Below are 13,153 nucleotides of genomic sequence, written 5' to 3'. Positions count from 1 at the left end.
TTAGATGCGGAGAAGAAGCCTTATCCATTATTTGACTAGTTCTAAGTTGGTGTACATCGACTGCATGCCAAAGCTTCTTTGATCATCCACGTGAGTCTGAATAGGGAAAACGTCTGAATAAGGTTGTCGGCTGATGGCTCTCATTTTTCTTTTTCTATTTAATAAAGTAATCCACTTTTTTTATTTTTCTTTTATGACGATTTTTGCAATATAAAGGGTTTGATTATTATGGAGCCATGGCAATGGAACACGTGAACCCTTTACTTTCCTAGCAACTCTACAAATGCCGGGAATAGTTCATTCTTGAAAATCGACTTACAAAGATTTTTTAATTTAATTTTTTTTATTAATGTTCGTGATAATATATAGTATTATAGGTCTACTGAAATTCCTTCCAATATGTGATGATAATTATTGTCATGAGAAATATAAATATAAATGGAAATAATTATTGGATGGCTACGTGGGTGTAAATGATGGTAGTGGGATAATTAAGAATATTATCTTAATCACTTGTGTATGTCCATGTGTCCCTATGAATCTATGATATTTTTGTTTGAAGTTCCTTCCTTGGGCACTAAGCAATTATTTATCTTCATCATGGAAGAAATTAATACAGCCCAATAATTTGTGAGCACGAAACACATGAGAATGTACAATTTTGGTCATGCCGACAGGTGCCCTTGTACTTGTGATCGTTAAACATTGCATCAGAGGTGCTCATACTTCATATTCACTTTGGAGGCATAATTTCAAATGCATAAAACCAAAAAAGAAGAAGAGTTTTTCCACGTAGGGTTCATTCCAGAAGCCTCTCTCTCTCTCTCTCTCTCTATCTGGGGTCACCTTCCCGATCCTTCGCTTTCACGGTCTTCTCAGCATATATTTAGAAACAAAAAAGGAAAAGAAAAGGTCGAAATGTTTAATTAAGCTTTAAGAAGTAATCTTGACCAGTCAATTGCTGACCCTAATGATGAGACTTGATCAGACGTACGTAAGGAGGACATACATGATCATATCACAATGGAGATCAAGGCGCGCGATCATAGAGGTGACTTTTTTTTTTCTTTTTTTTTTAAAGCCAATTATAAGGAATGGTTGGAGAAGAGGGTGTTTCTTATTTTCATCGAAATGAAAGAAAGAATGAGAGATCAATTAAAAATGTTTTTAAACGCAATCTATCTAACAAATATACATAATAGTTTGTGCTCTTGGACACTTCACCTACAAGTCTTTCTGCTATGAAAAGAGGGCAAGTGAAAATGAATATCCTAAATAACTTTGAAGCAAAGTTCCAATTAATTGCAAGGATTATATTGATAGCATCACATTCTATGTTACCAAATTCCTTAATTTTACAATAAAAATACCTCATCTCTATAGCATTCAGTCCGGAGTTGTTTACTCACGTCTTTTAAGAGATTTTTTTTTTTTTTTTTTTTGATCATGTGATAGTATAAAAGTAAAAATATTTTGGAAGAAAATAGCTTTAATCAGACCATAGTGTAAATGAGGTATTTTGCACCTTCTAATAGGAAGTAGATAATTCAGCTTAAAACACTAAAAATTAATATAATTATTCACACTAAATAACTTTTATTCTTTTAACAAAATACTTTATAGACAAAATATCCATTAATAAAACTATTGAATCTGCCATCTTTATTAGTTCTAGAGACTTTGAAATGGATACTGGATAGAGCTTGATAGTGACCCGTGACATGTTCCGAGACGCCAATGTCCCAGAAGGGCCAGCATGACATGTTCCGGCCACCGGCCTACTCTTTCCTCCCAATGCACGGCCTAGAGATCTGATCAAATCTCTTTCTCCAAATAATTAAAGCAACTTTTTGGGTTTTTTTTTTTTCCTAAATTATTATTATTATTATTATTTGTTTCTTTTAATGCTCAAGAGTCAAGAACATGATGAGGCTCATAAGTGTCAGCTTATATAATACAAAAAACAACAGTACTAAAAGTACGTAAAATTTTCATTTTTTCCTTTAAAAAAAAAATCCATAATATTTCGCTCCACTATGCAGGATCGAGAGCACTGTGTGTGCTTTTAACCTTTGGAAAAAGGAACACCCAAAGAAGACAACTTTATCCAAAAAGAAAGCAATCTTTTATGGGCTGGAAACGTCTGCATGTTGCGTCAATTGCATATCAATGGAGAAAGCAGAAACCAATACGTGGGTGACACCTTGGGCAATACACAGTTTCCATAAATAGTGAAAGGAAAGGAAACCACGTTTTTTTACTCCTCCACCGACAAATATGCTTAATATTACATTCAGTCAAATCTCTAGATATTAACCTTTTTTACTCTCACCAGCAAAATAGGTAAAATTATAACCTTTTTTACTATCATCTCTGCGAACATCCACATGAAGTTTGTAGCCGTTGTAGGGGGACAAGGACAATGTAATTAATTGGACTTTGAACGTTCCATACACGTAGAGTTTAATGCAAACATAAATACCACTCAGTTCTGCACAGTAGTTTTGAATGAGAGGGCATGGCCGGCTTTATTGAATTTTAATCACTTGTCCGTGGTGGTTTCTCTAAAAAATAATGTAGGAAACACTGACTTCTGGTCAATTAGATCGCATACCAGTTTTTATAGACTTGCTAAGCTAAGTGATTGCTTAGTAAAAAAGAAAGATGTGTGATTATTGACTCAAAAAGCTTTCCACTACAAGTCTACAAACAAGTTTTAGGTCAATAATTACATATTCAGTCAAGCAAATATATAATGAAGATGAAATATATATATATATATATCAGAATTTATTAAATTTCAATCGAAACCAAATGTTGCCTCTAAGAAGCTATCTCTTCAACAATAACAAATCCGACAAATTATTTACTTTCTTTTTTTTTTTTTCCTCACTAAAATGCACACAAAGCCACACTAAGCACCAAAGTAGCCGAGCCCACCAACAAATTTTTAGGATTTATAGTCCATGCAGATGATGGTGACGGCTGCGGTACAGTGTCATTGCCCGATGGAGTTCCCGGCGCATTTGCCGGACTTGAGGGCGCAGTCGTCGGCGACTGAGTTGTCGGTTCTGGCGGAGATGAATACTCAGAGGACGGCGCCGATGACGGAGGTGTAGCAGCCGGAGATGATGATGTTGGTGTCAAAGCTGGGGTGTACGCTTCTGGAGATAGCGCCGGTGGGATTGAAATAGACGGAGTTGTCGCCGCCGGTGGCATAGCCGGAGTGTAGGCTTCTGGAGATAGCGCCGGTGGTATTGAAATCGACGGAGTTGTCGCCGCCGGAGATGGCGATGCCGGGGTGTAGGCTTCTGGAGACAGAGCCGGTGGTATTGAAATCGACGGAGTTGTCGCCGCCGGAGATGGCGAGGCCGGTGGCATAGCCGGGGTGTAGGCTTCTGGAGATGGCGCCGGTGGTGTTGAAACCGACGGAGTTTCCGCCGCCGTCGGTGGCTTAGCTGGGGTGTAGGATCCTGGAGACGGTGCCAATGGCGGTGATACAAACGGAGGTTTCGCCCCCGGAGATGGCGACATCGGTGGCAGAGCTACCGGAGTCGGCGGGGCAGAAGGACGAGGGTTTTGGCTGTGGTTTCTCACCGCCAAAACAACGACAGTCAGTCTCTGCCCCTTCTCACAGTTTTGCTCCTTCCCACTGATGAAATAGAACGGCCCGGACCTATCAAAACTGAACTCAGAATCTCCGTCCTCCAATTTCTTCTCGGGATTCGTTTTGTTGCATTTGTCGAAATCGTCTTTTGTTTTCACCACCAACACAGAATCCGACCCTTTCTTATACTTGAAAACTGCAAAACAAACAAAAACACACCCCTCAAAACATAAATCAACCAAAAATTAATTCCCAAGCCAAAACGACAAGAAAAAAAAAAAAAAAATTTAATTAATTACCGAGAGTATCGTTGACTTGGAACCTGTTTCTCCCAACCCAGTGGTCGTAGTTCTCGGAGGGATTCAATACCCACCCATCTTTTCCACCAACATAGAATTTATAGGCCGAGGAGGAGGAGGATAGAAAACCAGAACAGAGAAGAAAAAAGAAAAGGAAGAAATATTGTCTGTGAAAGTAGTCCATCCTGAGGGAATGGAAACGGAGAAGAATGTTCGTGGAAGATGTGGAAGTGGAAGGTGGAAGGGGTTGGATTATAAAGGGATTTCCATGGAGACTAACGTCCATGTTTTTTTTTCTGGGTCTGGGCCATAGAGGTTAACGTTCGGAAAGGAAAGAAATATTGCTGAAAGCGTGTGAGAATTTGGTATGGTGCGCTAAATGATCAGCTGCCGTATTTTTCCAGCCGTGTGGAGAACTTCTGACGTGGCATAATCGTAGGGACTCAATGGTGGAAATTAATTAATAATTTAATATGTTGGTTGGAGCGTCACTTCTGACGTGGCATTATTGTGTAGAGTACGTAGTAGCCATACTAGCCAAAGCGAAATAGAGAGGGAAGAAAAAAAAGGAAAAGACTTTTCCAATCATTCATCAACTTCTCGTCGTCTACGTACGTCGACGTTTCACAAGAATAATTTTTCCTTTTTCTTTACGGATACCCAAAATAAAAAAAATAAAAAATTCAGAATTTAACAATGAGAAAGAAACACGGGGACTAAAAAGCCTACATTGGGTAGAGTGAGGACCAGCTAATAAAGTCAAGTTTTACCCCAAATCACAAAGCCCTAATTTCATTTAAAACCTTAATTTCACTTTCTAGCCCTCACTGATCAATCATTGCTTTATATGGATGGTCGGGCACCGATGGATCACTAAAGAGCATCGATTTATCAATGATTGTATCAGATTTAATTTGGGTATTTTATCCGTCCGAGCTTCCAACTTTTTACCATCTACATATTCCTAGCTAATGTGTCGTAAAGTCCTAAAGGCACTTATTTTACTAGTATTGGTCACATTTAGGTCTTAAAAATCATAGCTTTTTTAACACAAAACCTTTAAAGCTTTCCATTTAGATTCTCAAACAACATTAACTCATAAAATAAAGGAGTTTTGTGTGTGTAGTACTCTCCAAAGTTCCAAACCACAAATTATCTAGCCATAGAATTTCTTGTGGTATAAAAGTCACCTCTTTTCTCCATAATTAACCAATTTCCTACCTTTATCTACACTTTTAACATGCTAAACAACATATTAACGAAAGTAAACTTAAACAGCAAAATATAGAGGCAAGAGTTTCCCATTTTTACCCCTTGGTAGTGTAGACTCTTCTTTGTTAGCCTTAACGCACCATAAAAATGGTTCCTCTCTCGCTCTCTGTCGGCTGCTAGGAGGATAGAAAAAAGAACTTTCTAAGATTTTTTTTTTTTTTTTTTACAAGTTTTGCACGTATTATTTTTGCATGCAAGTTTGATGCTAATCGATCAATATGTTATACCGCTATATTGGTTACTGTGGATAAGGAACTAATGTGGCATCGATTGATCACCCTTCAGGTGCTAATCAACCGGTCTACCTGAATTTTGGTGTTTTTGATTATTTATTAATATGCTTTATTTTATTTTTTCTAGGTCTTTGCCTACTTTAGGGATTTTATTGTTTGTTTCCCATTTTATAACACTAGTTTTCTTTAATTAATTAGGGGCATTCTTCAATTTTAAATTTTATTCTGATAAATTAATATTTTTCTTTTGATTATGAATGTCACGTGTGTTTTTCAAATTGTATTTTTTCTTTTCTTATAAATTACTACATGTTTTGTTTGGGGTATTACATCCGACATTATATGGAGACAGAACGGAAAACTAAACTTAAGAGGATTGACGAGGAGAATGTACGAGCACTTAGAAACACTTTTTGATGAGGGTTTTTTTTTTTTCGTTCGTAACAAATAGGGGAGTCACGAATGTACGTATGGGAGTTGACTAATTATATTTTGACATATTTTAATTTGATGTTTTGATGTTGGACTGTGTCTTTGACTTTTGTTGATGGACGTGTTGTGGAGATTTTTTTTTTTTTTTTTTTTTTTTTTTTTTTTTATGATGATTGATTTTCAAAATTAGTATGGTTCTAAGTCCAAATTAGGGTTTAATTTGGTTTTGGAATTAGATTCAAAATTGTTTTGAAATTATTAAGTCCAGATAAAAATTGATCGCTATTTCATACAATCCTTTGTTTTATGTGTAATGTCAAGTTCATCTCTCGGGAGCTCGATCTGGAGAGAGCCCTTTATTGAGAGATGAACTTTGTCAACTGGATAGCGGGAGCTCCCGAAAGATCAAAATACACAAACAAACGCATGAATCTTTACAATTTTTTATTTTACTTTTTTTTTTCTAATAAAACAACAAGGGTATTTTGAGAATTTTAATAAAATTCAACGGAAATAGGTAATTGAAAAAAATTGAAAGTTCGATACTCTTAATTGAGAGTTTTAAACTTTAGATGGGTACTTTCAAAACGTGGTATTCACCTAAGGCTAACAAAATACCAGGAGAACACCTAGCATTTTCTTTTCTTTAAACGCGGGCAAAACTGCTATCGGAGTTTGTAACCAACGCCAGGCAGCAAAGACTGTCAATTATTTTTCTGCGTAAAAAAACAAATGCCAATAGGACTTTGTTCGGAGTCTTTAATTAGCAAACTTTCAGGAAAAGCCTTACCGGAGTTTTTGCCAAAAACACGTTTAATGTTCTGCCATCATTGATGAACCGTCGGCATGATCTTGTGAAGACCTTCCCCAACGCGGCACCAAAGCGTCAAGACAAACATCTTCCGACACCATATATCCCAACATTTAGGAACAATGTGAAAAAAAGAAAAAAAAAAAAAAAAAAGGCCGAAAAATTTGTCACGTACGGCGTTTACTTGACTTTGCTTGGTGGTTTTCGGCTGCCGGGAATTCCTTTCTCTGTTTTGCAGTTTATGCTACATTTTTTAATACTTAATCATAAAAATCAACATCAGGAGAAAGTTTTTATTTGAATAACTTGTCTTTTGGGATGGCGTATACGTACGGTACGTTCATATGCATGCCAACATGCAACACGCATGAAAAAAAAAAAATAGTAAAGGTATTGAGTTTTATTTACTAATTATCCGCATATGGTAAGTTTTGTAGTGTAGAAATTAAAGTGTATATATATATATATATATATAAGTTTTGTAGTGTAGCAAATGGTGCAAATAAAAGGCAGATTGTTTGGAGAATTATACATCTCACCCTTCCATATATCTAAGATCCCTGTATACATAGATATAGACGTATGTCAGTATGTGATGATCATATCTTGAATTTACCAAATTTAACACAGAAAAAACATTCCATTGAATCGCATAAAGTTTCGCATTGGTCGGCGCATTCAGACGAGTCGGTGCCCTCAAGCGTGCACCCGCTGTAGCACTTTTTGTTGCATTGCTGGTCCACTTTCCATCTAATGGCTTCTCCGACTTCTAAGGATGCCAGGAAGACGACCATGGTGATCATCACAAGCAATGCAGCAGCCTTGGTCGACGAAGCCATTTTCATGCCCCCCTTTTTTTTTTTTCCCCTTTCTGTTTACTGTCTTAAATGGGTTTTGTTAATTTGGGAGAAAGGGAGAAAGGGAGATGGATGTCTATGGAGGTTTGATCCAAGTTCATGTTTTTATATCCATTAATTTGTTGAGGATGGAGCAGTTCGGTTAATGTTTTTGTAATTGCTTTGTGGTGCAGAGGTAATTGCGGACAAGCCACTCGTGTTGCATGTCAAACCCACCAACATAATCTCTAAATATTTAGTGCCATGCAAATTAATGCGGTTGTGTTTTACGTGTTTTTCTTTTTCTTTTCTTTTCTTTTTCTGTTTTTTTTTTTTCTTGATTGTCAAGCTATTTTGCCAATTGCTCTTTGTTTTTGCTAGCTATGCAGCTCCAACCATATTACTTTTTAAAACAAAGTGTAATTAATATTTGTTTCGTTGGTTATAATGTGAGTATACAAAAAAAAAAAAAAAAAAAAAAAGAGGAAGGAAGAATGAGTTTCACGTTGAAAAGATGTAAAAGTGTGAGTGGTTTTTTTTTTTTTTTAGAAGTGTGAGTAGTTAATATAACATTTGTAATGAGTTTTGGGTAATTTGGTAAGTGTTCTCTTTGTTATTATGCTCTTCGAGAAAAATGGTACATTTGTAAAATAGTTAGGGCATATAATCTCGCGAACAACATGTTGAGCAATTTAATGGGGAAAACCATGTTGAGGAAGTGTGCAATATAATAATCATAGTCATTTATGATCCATAACTGTTCTCACATGGCCTACCCATACACTTAACCCTCTTACGGGTGATTTGCGCGTCTTATGTGACCTTTAGTCAACATCGGTGCCCCAATGAGGTACATAGCTAGTCTAGCCACCACTAGTGGCCCCACCAGGTCCAATCTCGGGTGATCAACACCACAAGTAATGCCATAAGACGTGACTGCCATCCATACATGGCTACACTGGTCACTTATCTGGCCTTTGGATCCAAGACATTCTAAATCTACTAACTACAGGCTATAGCTAGGGTCAAGTCCTCTATATAAAAGTGTGTATGTGCCCAGATTTAGCATTTTTTTTCATGGTCATACGACATGTAATAATCTATAAATAACCAATTGAAAAACATAATTTAGTTTATGGTAAGCAATAAATAACACTACGTACAGTAGTAAATCATTGTTTATAAAATGCTAGACTTTATGTTACCAAAGGCAAAGGCCCAATATAGGGCTAGCTCATTGATGGAAACATCATTTCTATTCATGAATTTTGCACCTAACTAAAGATTTAATACTAAAGGCATCTATAAGGGAGCGGTGGGTTCTTGGGTTCGATTTGTACTTTTGGAAACACTGATTGGGTTGGAAATTTTATTTATGAACCCTTGATTTCGATGATGCTGAATTGTTGACTCAAATTAATTAATATATAAGATAATAGGATGAAAAAAAAAATCGAAATAGAAGTTTACTCAAATTAATTGGCCATATATATAGAGGTTTCTTATTATAGATGCCTATAATATATAGTGGAGTATTATAGGCATCTATAATAGTACACCTCTATGGACAAAACACCTTAAATATACTTTTTGTTCTTTATTTCTATATCTTCTTCTTTCGTTTTTTCCTAATGTATCAAAATTTTAACACATGTTAGTAACAAGTGCAGGGTGCCTATTTGATACTCTTGGATCCCTAACTATCTGGGGGTGTTTTTTTCAGGCCATGTAGCAAATGTCAAGCTAAGGAAAATTGAAATGCTTTTATTTTACAACACATTTCCAGATTAATATATGGAAGGACATTCACCTTCTTCTAATCTTTGTCTTTTGAGCCATAGTAGGATCAATCAGTAAAAATTGCTGAAATTTACTTCATAGCTTGCAAATTTTCTTGCCACACACATCTCTTGAGCAAATCCAAATGGCAAATGTGCAGCATTTGAAGGAAGCTGAAATATCAGAAGCTCAAACTTGTCTCTATAGAATACTAATTATGTCCCCAAAAATCTGTAAAAGGCTCAAGTAGTCTAGTGTTGTTAGTCACTATACCTTCTTCGCATTGAGCTAGACCGAAACCGGATTTTCTTTGTTACTATTCTCAGGGAGATCCAGTTTTGTCCATTTTGAACGCAGTGTAACCAGCAAGAGGGTGGCGGCTTGGCAGGATAGCCCGCAGATTAAGCCAACCCACAAACCCTGTACAAATTAATGCACATTAGCAAATCTTAAATAACTAAACATTTTGTTAAGTATGTGATTGCTCTCAAATTGCTAAGAAGGAAATGTGATTAATTGTATGTCTATGCAGAGAAGTGTAATGATTAGGTATTTTGTAAACAGACTGCCACTATATCTGTTTCACCTTCGCCTGCAGTTTTGACTTGAAACCAAGGAAGGCTGCAATTGGTACACCAATGCAGTAGAAAGTTGCCAAGTTAACATACACAGCCAAGTGCTGCCAACCACATCCTCTGGCCACCCCTGTAGTATCTTAATGTTAGAATCAGTAACTAAGGATAAAAACTAGAAAACACAGGTCAGGCACAACTGCTTATAGACGAAGATTGGATAATTCAAACCTGATAAAACACCTTGAACAGAATCAACAATTATTGAAATTGCAAGTAGGGGTGTCATCGAAGCAAATTCATGTATAATTGCCGGGCTGTCACTGAAGAATCCAGCCCATATGTTATGGCCAAAGCCAAGGGCCAGAACAACTGTGAGTGCAAGAAGGACAGAGAGCTTGAGACTCATAGCCATGGCACTCTTAGCCTGGTTAGGGTTGCCTGCTCCCAACTCATTTGACACCCTTGTGCTGTCACAATAAGTTTTATTTTTTGCAGTGTCTGAGACAGAATTCAGAAATGAAAGAACAAGAAAGAATAAAAACAATCTACTAGGTTACTCAACCAACTAACCTTGCAGCGGCACTTAGACCATATGTGATCATGTAGGCAATAGTTTCTGTGTTCACACTGAATATATAATCCAAAAGGAAAAAGCAACATATCAGATTAAAGCATAAAGATTAGGTCTAAAAGTGATAAAATCAGGGAAATAGATAACTGAAACTTACCACATTGCGATCAACGATGTAGTTGTTTCAGAGTTTTGCATCAGTCCTGCTAAGAAAACCAGAATCTCGAAAGCCCAGTACTCCAAACTGGCAAATATTTTGAAAAATAGACTAGTAAAATATATGAGATTATGTTTTATACCAATTCCTGTGGCCCCTGACTGATTTGTACGCTAAAAAGGTACAAATTACTCATTACCTGAAACCCTTTGTGTTGAGACTTTTGGACAGGATACTTGTTTGAAAAAGGAATGGGTTTCCCTAGTTTCTTTCAGATCAGTTTGGAATTTCTTCTTTTCATGGTATATTGCTAATAGAAAGAAGATTTTGCAAAATTTTGAAACAATCAACCGAGCATGTTTTAGTATTTATATATCTTAACAAGGCAGTACAATCCAATTTGTATCTTAGACATTGTTCACATATTTGAGTAATGCTATGTCATTGTTTAGTTTTAAACAATTAACAATAAGCCTAACAAAGAGATAAATAATTGAAATTTCAGGTTACTTACCATACCATTGTTGCAGAGGGCAGGGCTAGTTTCAAGTTGGTGAAAATGTAATAGAATGAATCGAATGAAAATCCTTCCCATGTATGCTTAAGTGTATTTGTGCAAATGACATACATGGACAATATAAGGAATGACAGCCATAATGAAATAGAAGCTGCCAATGAAGCTCCCTTGAAACCAAGACTTGTCCAATGTACTAAAGCATATGCAATCCCAATATGAATAACCAATGGTAGCAATGAGAATCCAACCGGGGGCATAACTATAGACTGTGTCTGAAGAAACCTCAAGATGTTCTGCAGAAAGCCATATGCAAATAGACCTGGAATGAGGAATTTCATATAAAGAGCAGCTGTCTTTGCGATCTCAGTATCTTGATGAAGAAAGATTAGTATGGGCTCTGTATAGAACCAGATGATGGATACTATTATAGAGAATAGGAAGGATATGATGCAAGAGGCTTGTAGATAAATCCCTAACATTCTGTATAATTTTGCACCAAATCCTTGCCCGCACAGTGTCTCAAGAGCTCCACTTAAACCAACCTAAAATGATAAGAATCAAGAAAAGAGCATCATAATAAAGTTAAGGAGGAAAAGTTAGCACGTAAAGAACGCATGAACCATGCAATCAATTCAAAGATTAGCTCATCTTGCACAGAATTATGTCACAATCCATAAATTTTAATTAAGATCTTTCCAGGTATTGGTCTTTGGACAAATAAATATCAAGATACGTAAAAAGCAGATAAGTACTGCAAATGTTCTGAAAACAACTGAAATTATTATTATTTTTTTTCAAAACTCAAATTATGTCTCATCTTCTATTAACTATGAGTAAAGAAGTAAAAATAAGTTCAAGCAACACACTAACTAAGAAAGTATGTAGGACTGCCCTTATAGATAAAGCTATGAAGTGGAAAACCTCATAGTAAATTAAACACTCTACCTTAAATTTTTTGTTTATTATAGGAGTAATGTTATTTAGTACACTGTTATACAACTTATACAACTGTCATACAACTTGATAATATGTCAGTGAAAATAAACATTGCAAAAACAAAAAAAATCAAGGACTGATTTTTACTGTCACACCATTCCAAGTTGTATAACAATTGTATACCAGTCTACTAAATAGCATTAGTCCTACTATAGACCTACTTATTCAAGCGTTCTTGGCCACCATTCGAATGGCTCAGCTCCGAACGTGATGACATTGGTTTTTCTAACTTTTTCACTCTGCTGATATAGGCATCCTTATGCTTACTTTGCCTTTGGACTTATTCATCAAGCTTTTCTGTCCTACGTGTGGAGTAACGACATGGATTCTTGGTCCGCCGATCGTGCTTCTCCACAAGGCCAACACCACCACAGCAGTAGATTAGCTTTCATTACTTATTTCCACGTTTAATGTACAGCTCTATCTTCTCATTGTATTTATATCAAACATCTAGTGCACATTGTGCAAGGTGGAAAATACAATTACAAATTCATTTTGTTATATACTACATGGCACAACCACCTTCTTTACACCAATGACTGTGTTACATGGACAACTGAAGAGACCCAGTTTGATTTCAATCCTACAAAGTAATAGTATAGATATTTCATAAGCAATTGTGGCAGTAGTTTTCATATATTTCTTATGGGACCTGCCTATGGTCAGCTGAGCCGGAGCTGTATAGTATACTGCTATATAATTACAGATGTGATAGATGGAGTTACCATGAAAGCAAAGCCGGTGACAGTAGCCCAGGAGTTTGCAAGAGTGGCACCGGCAAGCTCAAGCTCGCCAAGGTGGCCGGCGAACATGACGGATACCAAGGTGATCAAGTAATAGAAAAGATTGGTAAGAATCATAGGCAAGGAAAACAAGACTTGTCTCTTCGCCTCCTCCACGTCCAACACTTTCTCCCACCACCCTCCCTTTCTCTCTTCTTCTTCGACATCATCAACCTCTATTAAGGGTGTCGCACCATCTAAATTTGCCTTTTCTATCATCTCTGTTTTCCTCCTCTGCTGTCCTCTCTGCTTTTTCTGCCTCCGGTTAACTTCTCTACATATATTA

The 13,153-nt window shown here is 36.6% G+C and overlaps 2 protein-coding genes across 3 annotated transcripts; both read right to left on the bottom strand.

The window, feature by feature from the left end:
• Window positions 1-2,773: 2,773 nt before the first annotated feature.
• On the bottom strand, window positions 2,774-4,243 carry LOC132174888 (uncharacterized). Its single transcript, XM_059586623.2, has 2 exons — window positions 3,907-4,243; window positions 2,774-3,803 (listed from the first exon to the last, which is right to left on the bottom strand). The coding sequence occupies exons 1-2, from the start codon at window positions 4,190-4,192 to the stop codon at window positions 2,893-2,895; spliced, it is 1,197 nt and encodes a 398-aa protein (XP_059442606.2). The 5' UTR covers window positions 4,193-4,243; the 3' UTR covers window positions 2,774-2,892.
• Window positions 4,244-9,336: 5,093 nt separating this feature from the next.
• Window positions 9,337-13,116, bottom strand: LOC132175005 (protein DETOXIFICATION 18). 2 transcript variants are annotated; one of them, XM_059586795.2, is made up of 8 exons: window positions 12,811-13,116; window positions 11,087-11,631; window positions 10,573-10,659; window positions 10,415-10,471; window positions 10,073-10,311; window positions 9,856-9,974; window positions 9,543-9,689; window positions 9,337-9,442 (listed from the first exon to the last, which is right to left on the bottom strand). In XM_059586795.2, the coding sequence occupies exons 1-7, from the start codon at window positions 13,084-13,086 to the stop codon at window positions 9,558-9,560; spliced, it is 1,455 nt and encodes a 484-aa protein (XP_059442778.2). In that variant the 5' UTR covers window positions 13,087-13,116; the 3' UTR covers window positions 9,337-9,442; window positions 9,543-9,557. The 2 variants fall into 2 exon arrangements, with proteins under 2 accessions (XP_059442778.2, XP_059442777.2); XM_059586794.2 differs by having other exon boundaries at window positions 9,337-9,689.
• Window positions 13,117-13,153: the final 37 nt, after the last annotated feature.

The sequence above is a fragment of the Corylus avellana genome, chromosome 3, assembly GCF_965113065.1.
Source record: "Corylus avellana chromosome 3, dhCorAvel1.hap1.2, whole genome shotgun sequence".
Taxonomy (NCBI): domain Eukaryota; kingdom Viridiplantae; phylum Streptophyta; class Magnoliopsida; order Fagales; family Betulaceae; genus Corylus; species Corylus avellana.
This window is presented reverse-complemented; position numbering and strand designations above follow the sequence as displayed.

Coding starts and splice junctions, on each gene's coding strand:
- LOC132175005 (XM_059586794.2), bottom strand. CDS start 13,086: ATGATAGAAAAGGCAAATTTAGATGGTGCGACACCCTTAATAGAGGTT. Junction 10,660..11,086: donor CCCTCTGCAACAATGGTATG/GTAAGTAACCTG, acceptor AATATTTGCCAG/TTTGGAGTACTGGGCTTTCG. Junction 9,975..10,072: donor TGTTCAAGGTGTTTTATCAG/GTTTGAATTATC, acceptor AAGATACTACAG/GGGTGGCCAGAGGATGTGGT.
- LOC132174888 (XM_059586623.2), bottom strand. CDS start 4,192: ATGGACGTTAGTCTCCATGGAAATCCCTTTATAATCCAACCCCTTCCA. Junction 3,804..3,906: donor CCAAGTCAACGATACTCTCG/GTAATTAATTAA, acceptor TTTGTTTTGCAG/TTTTCAAGTATAAGAAAGGG.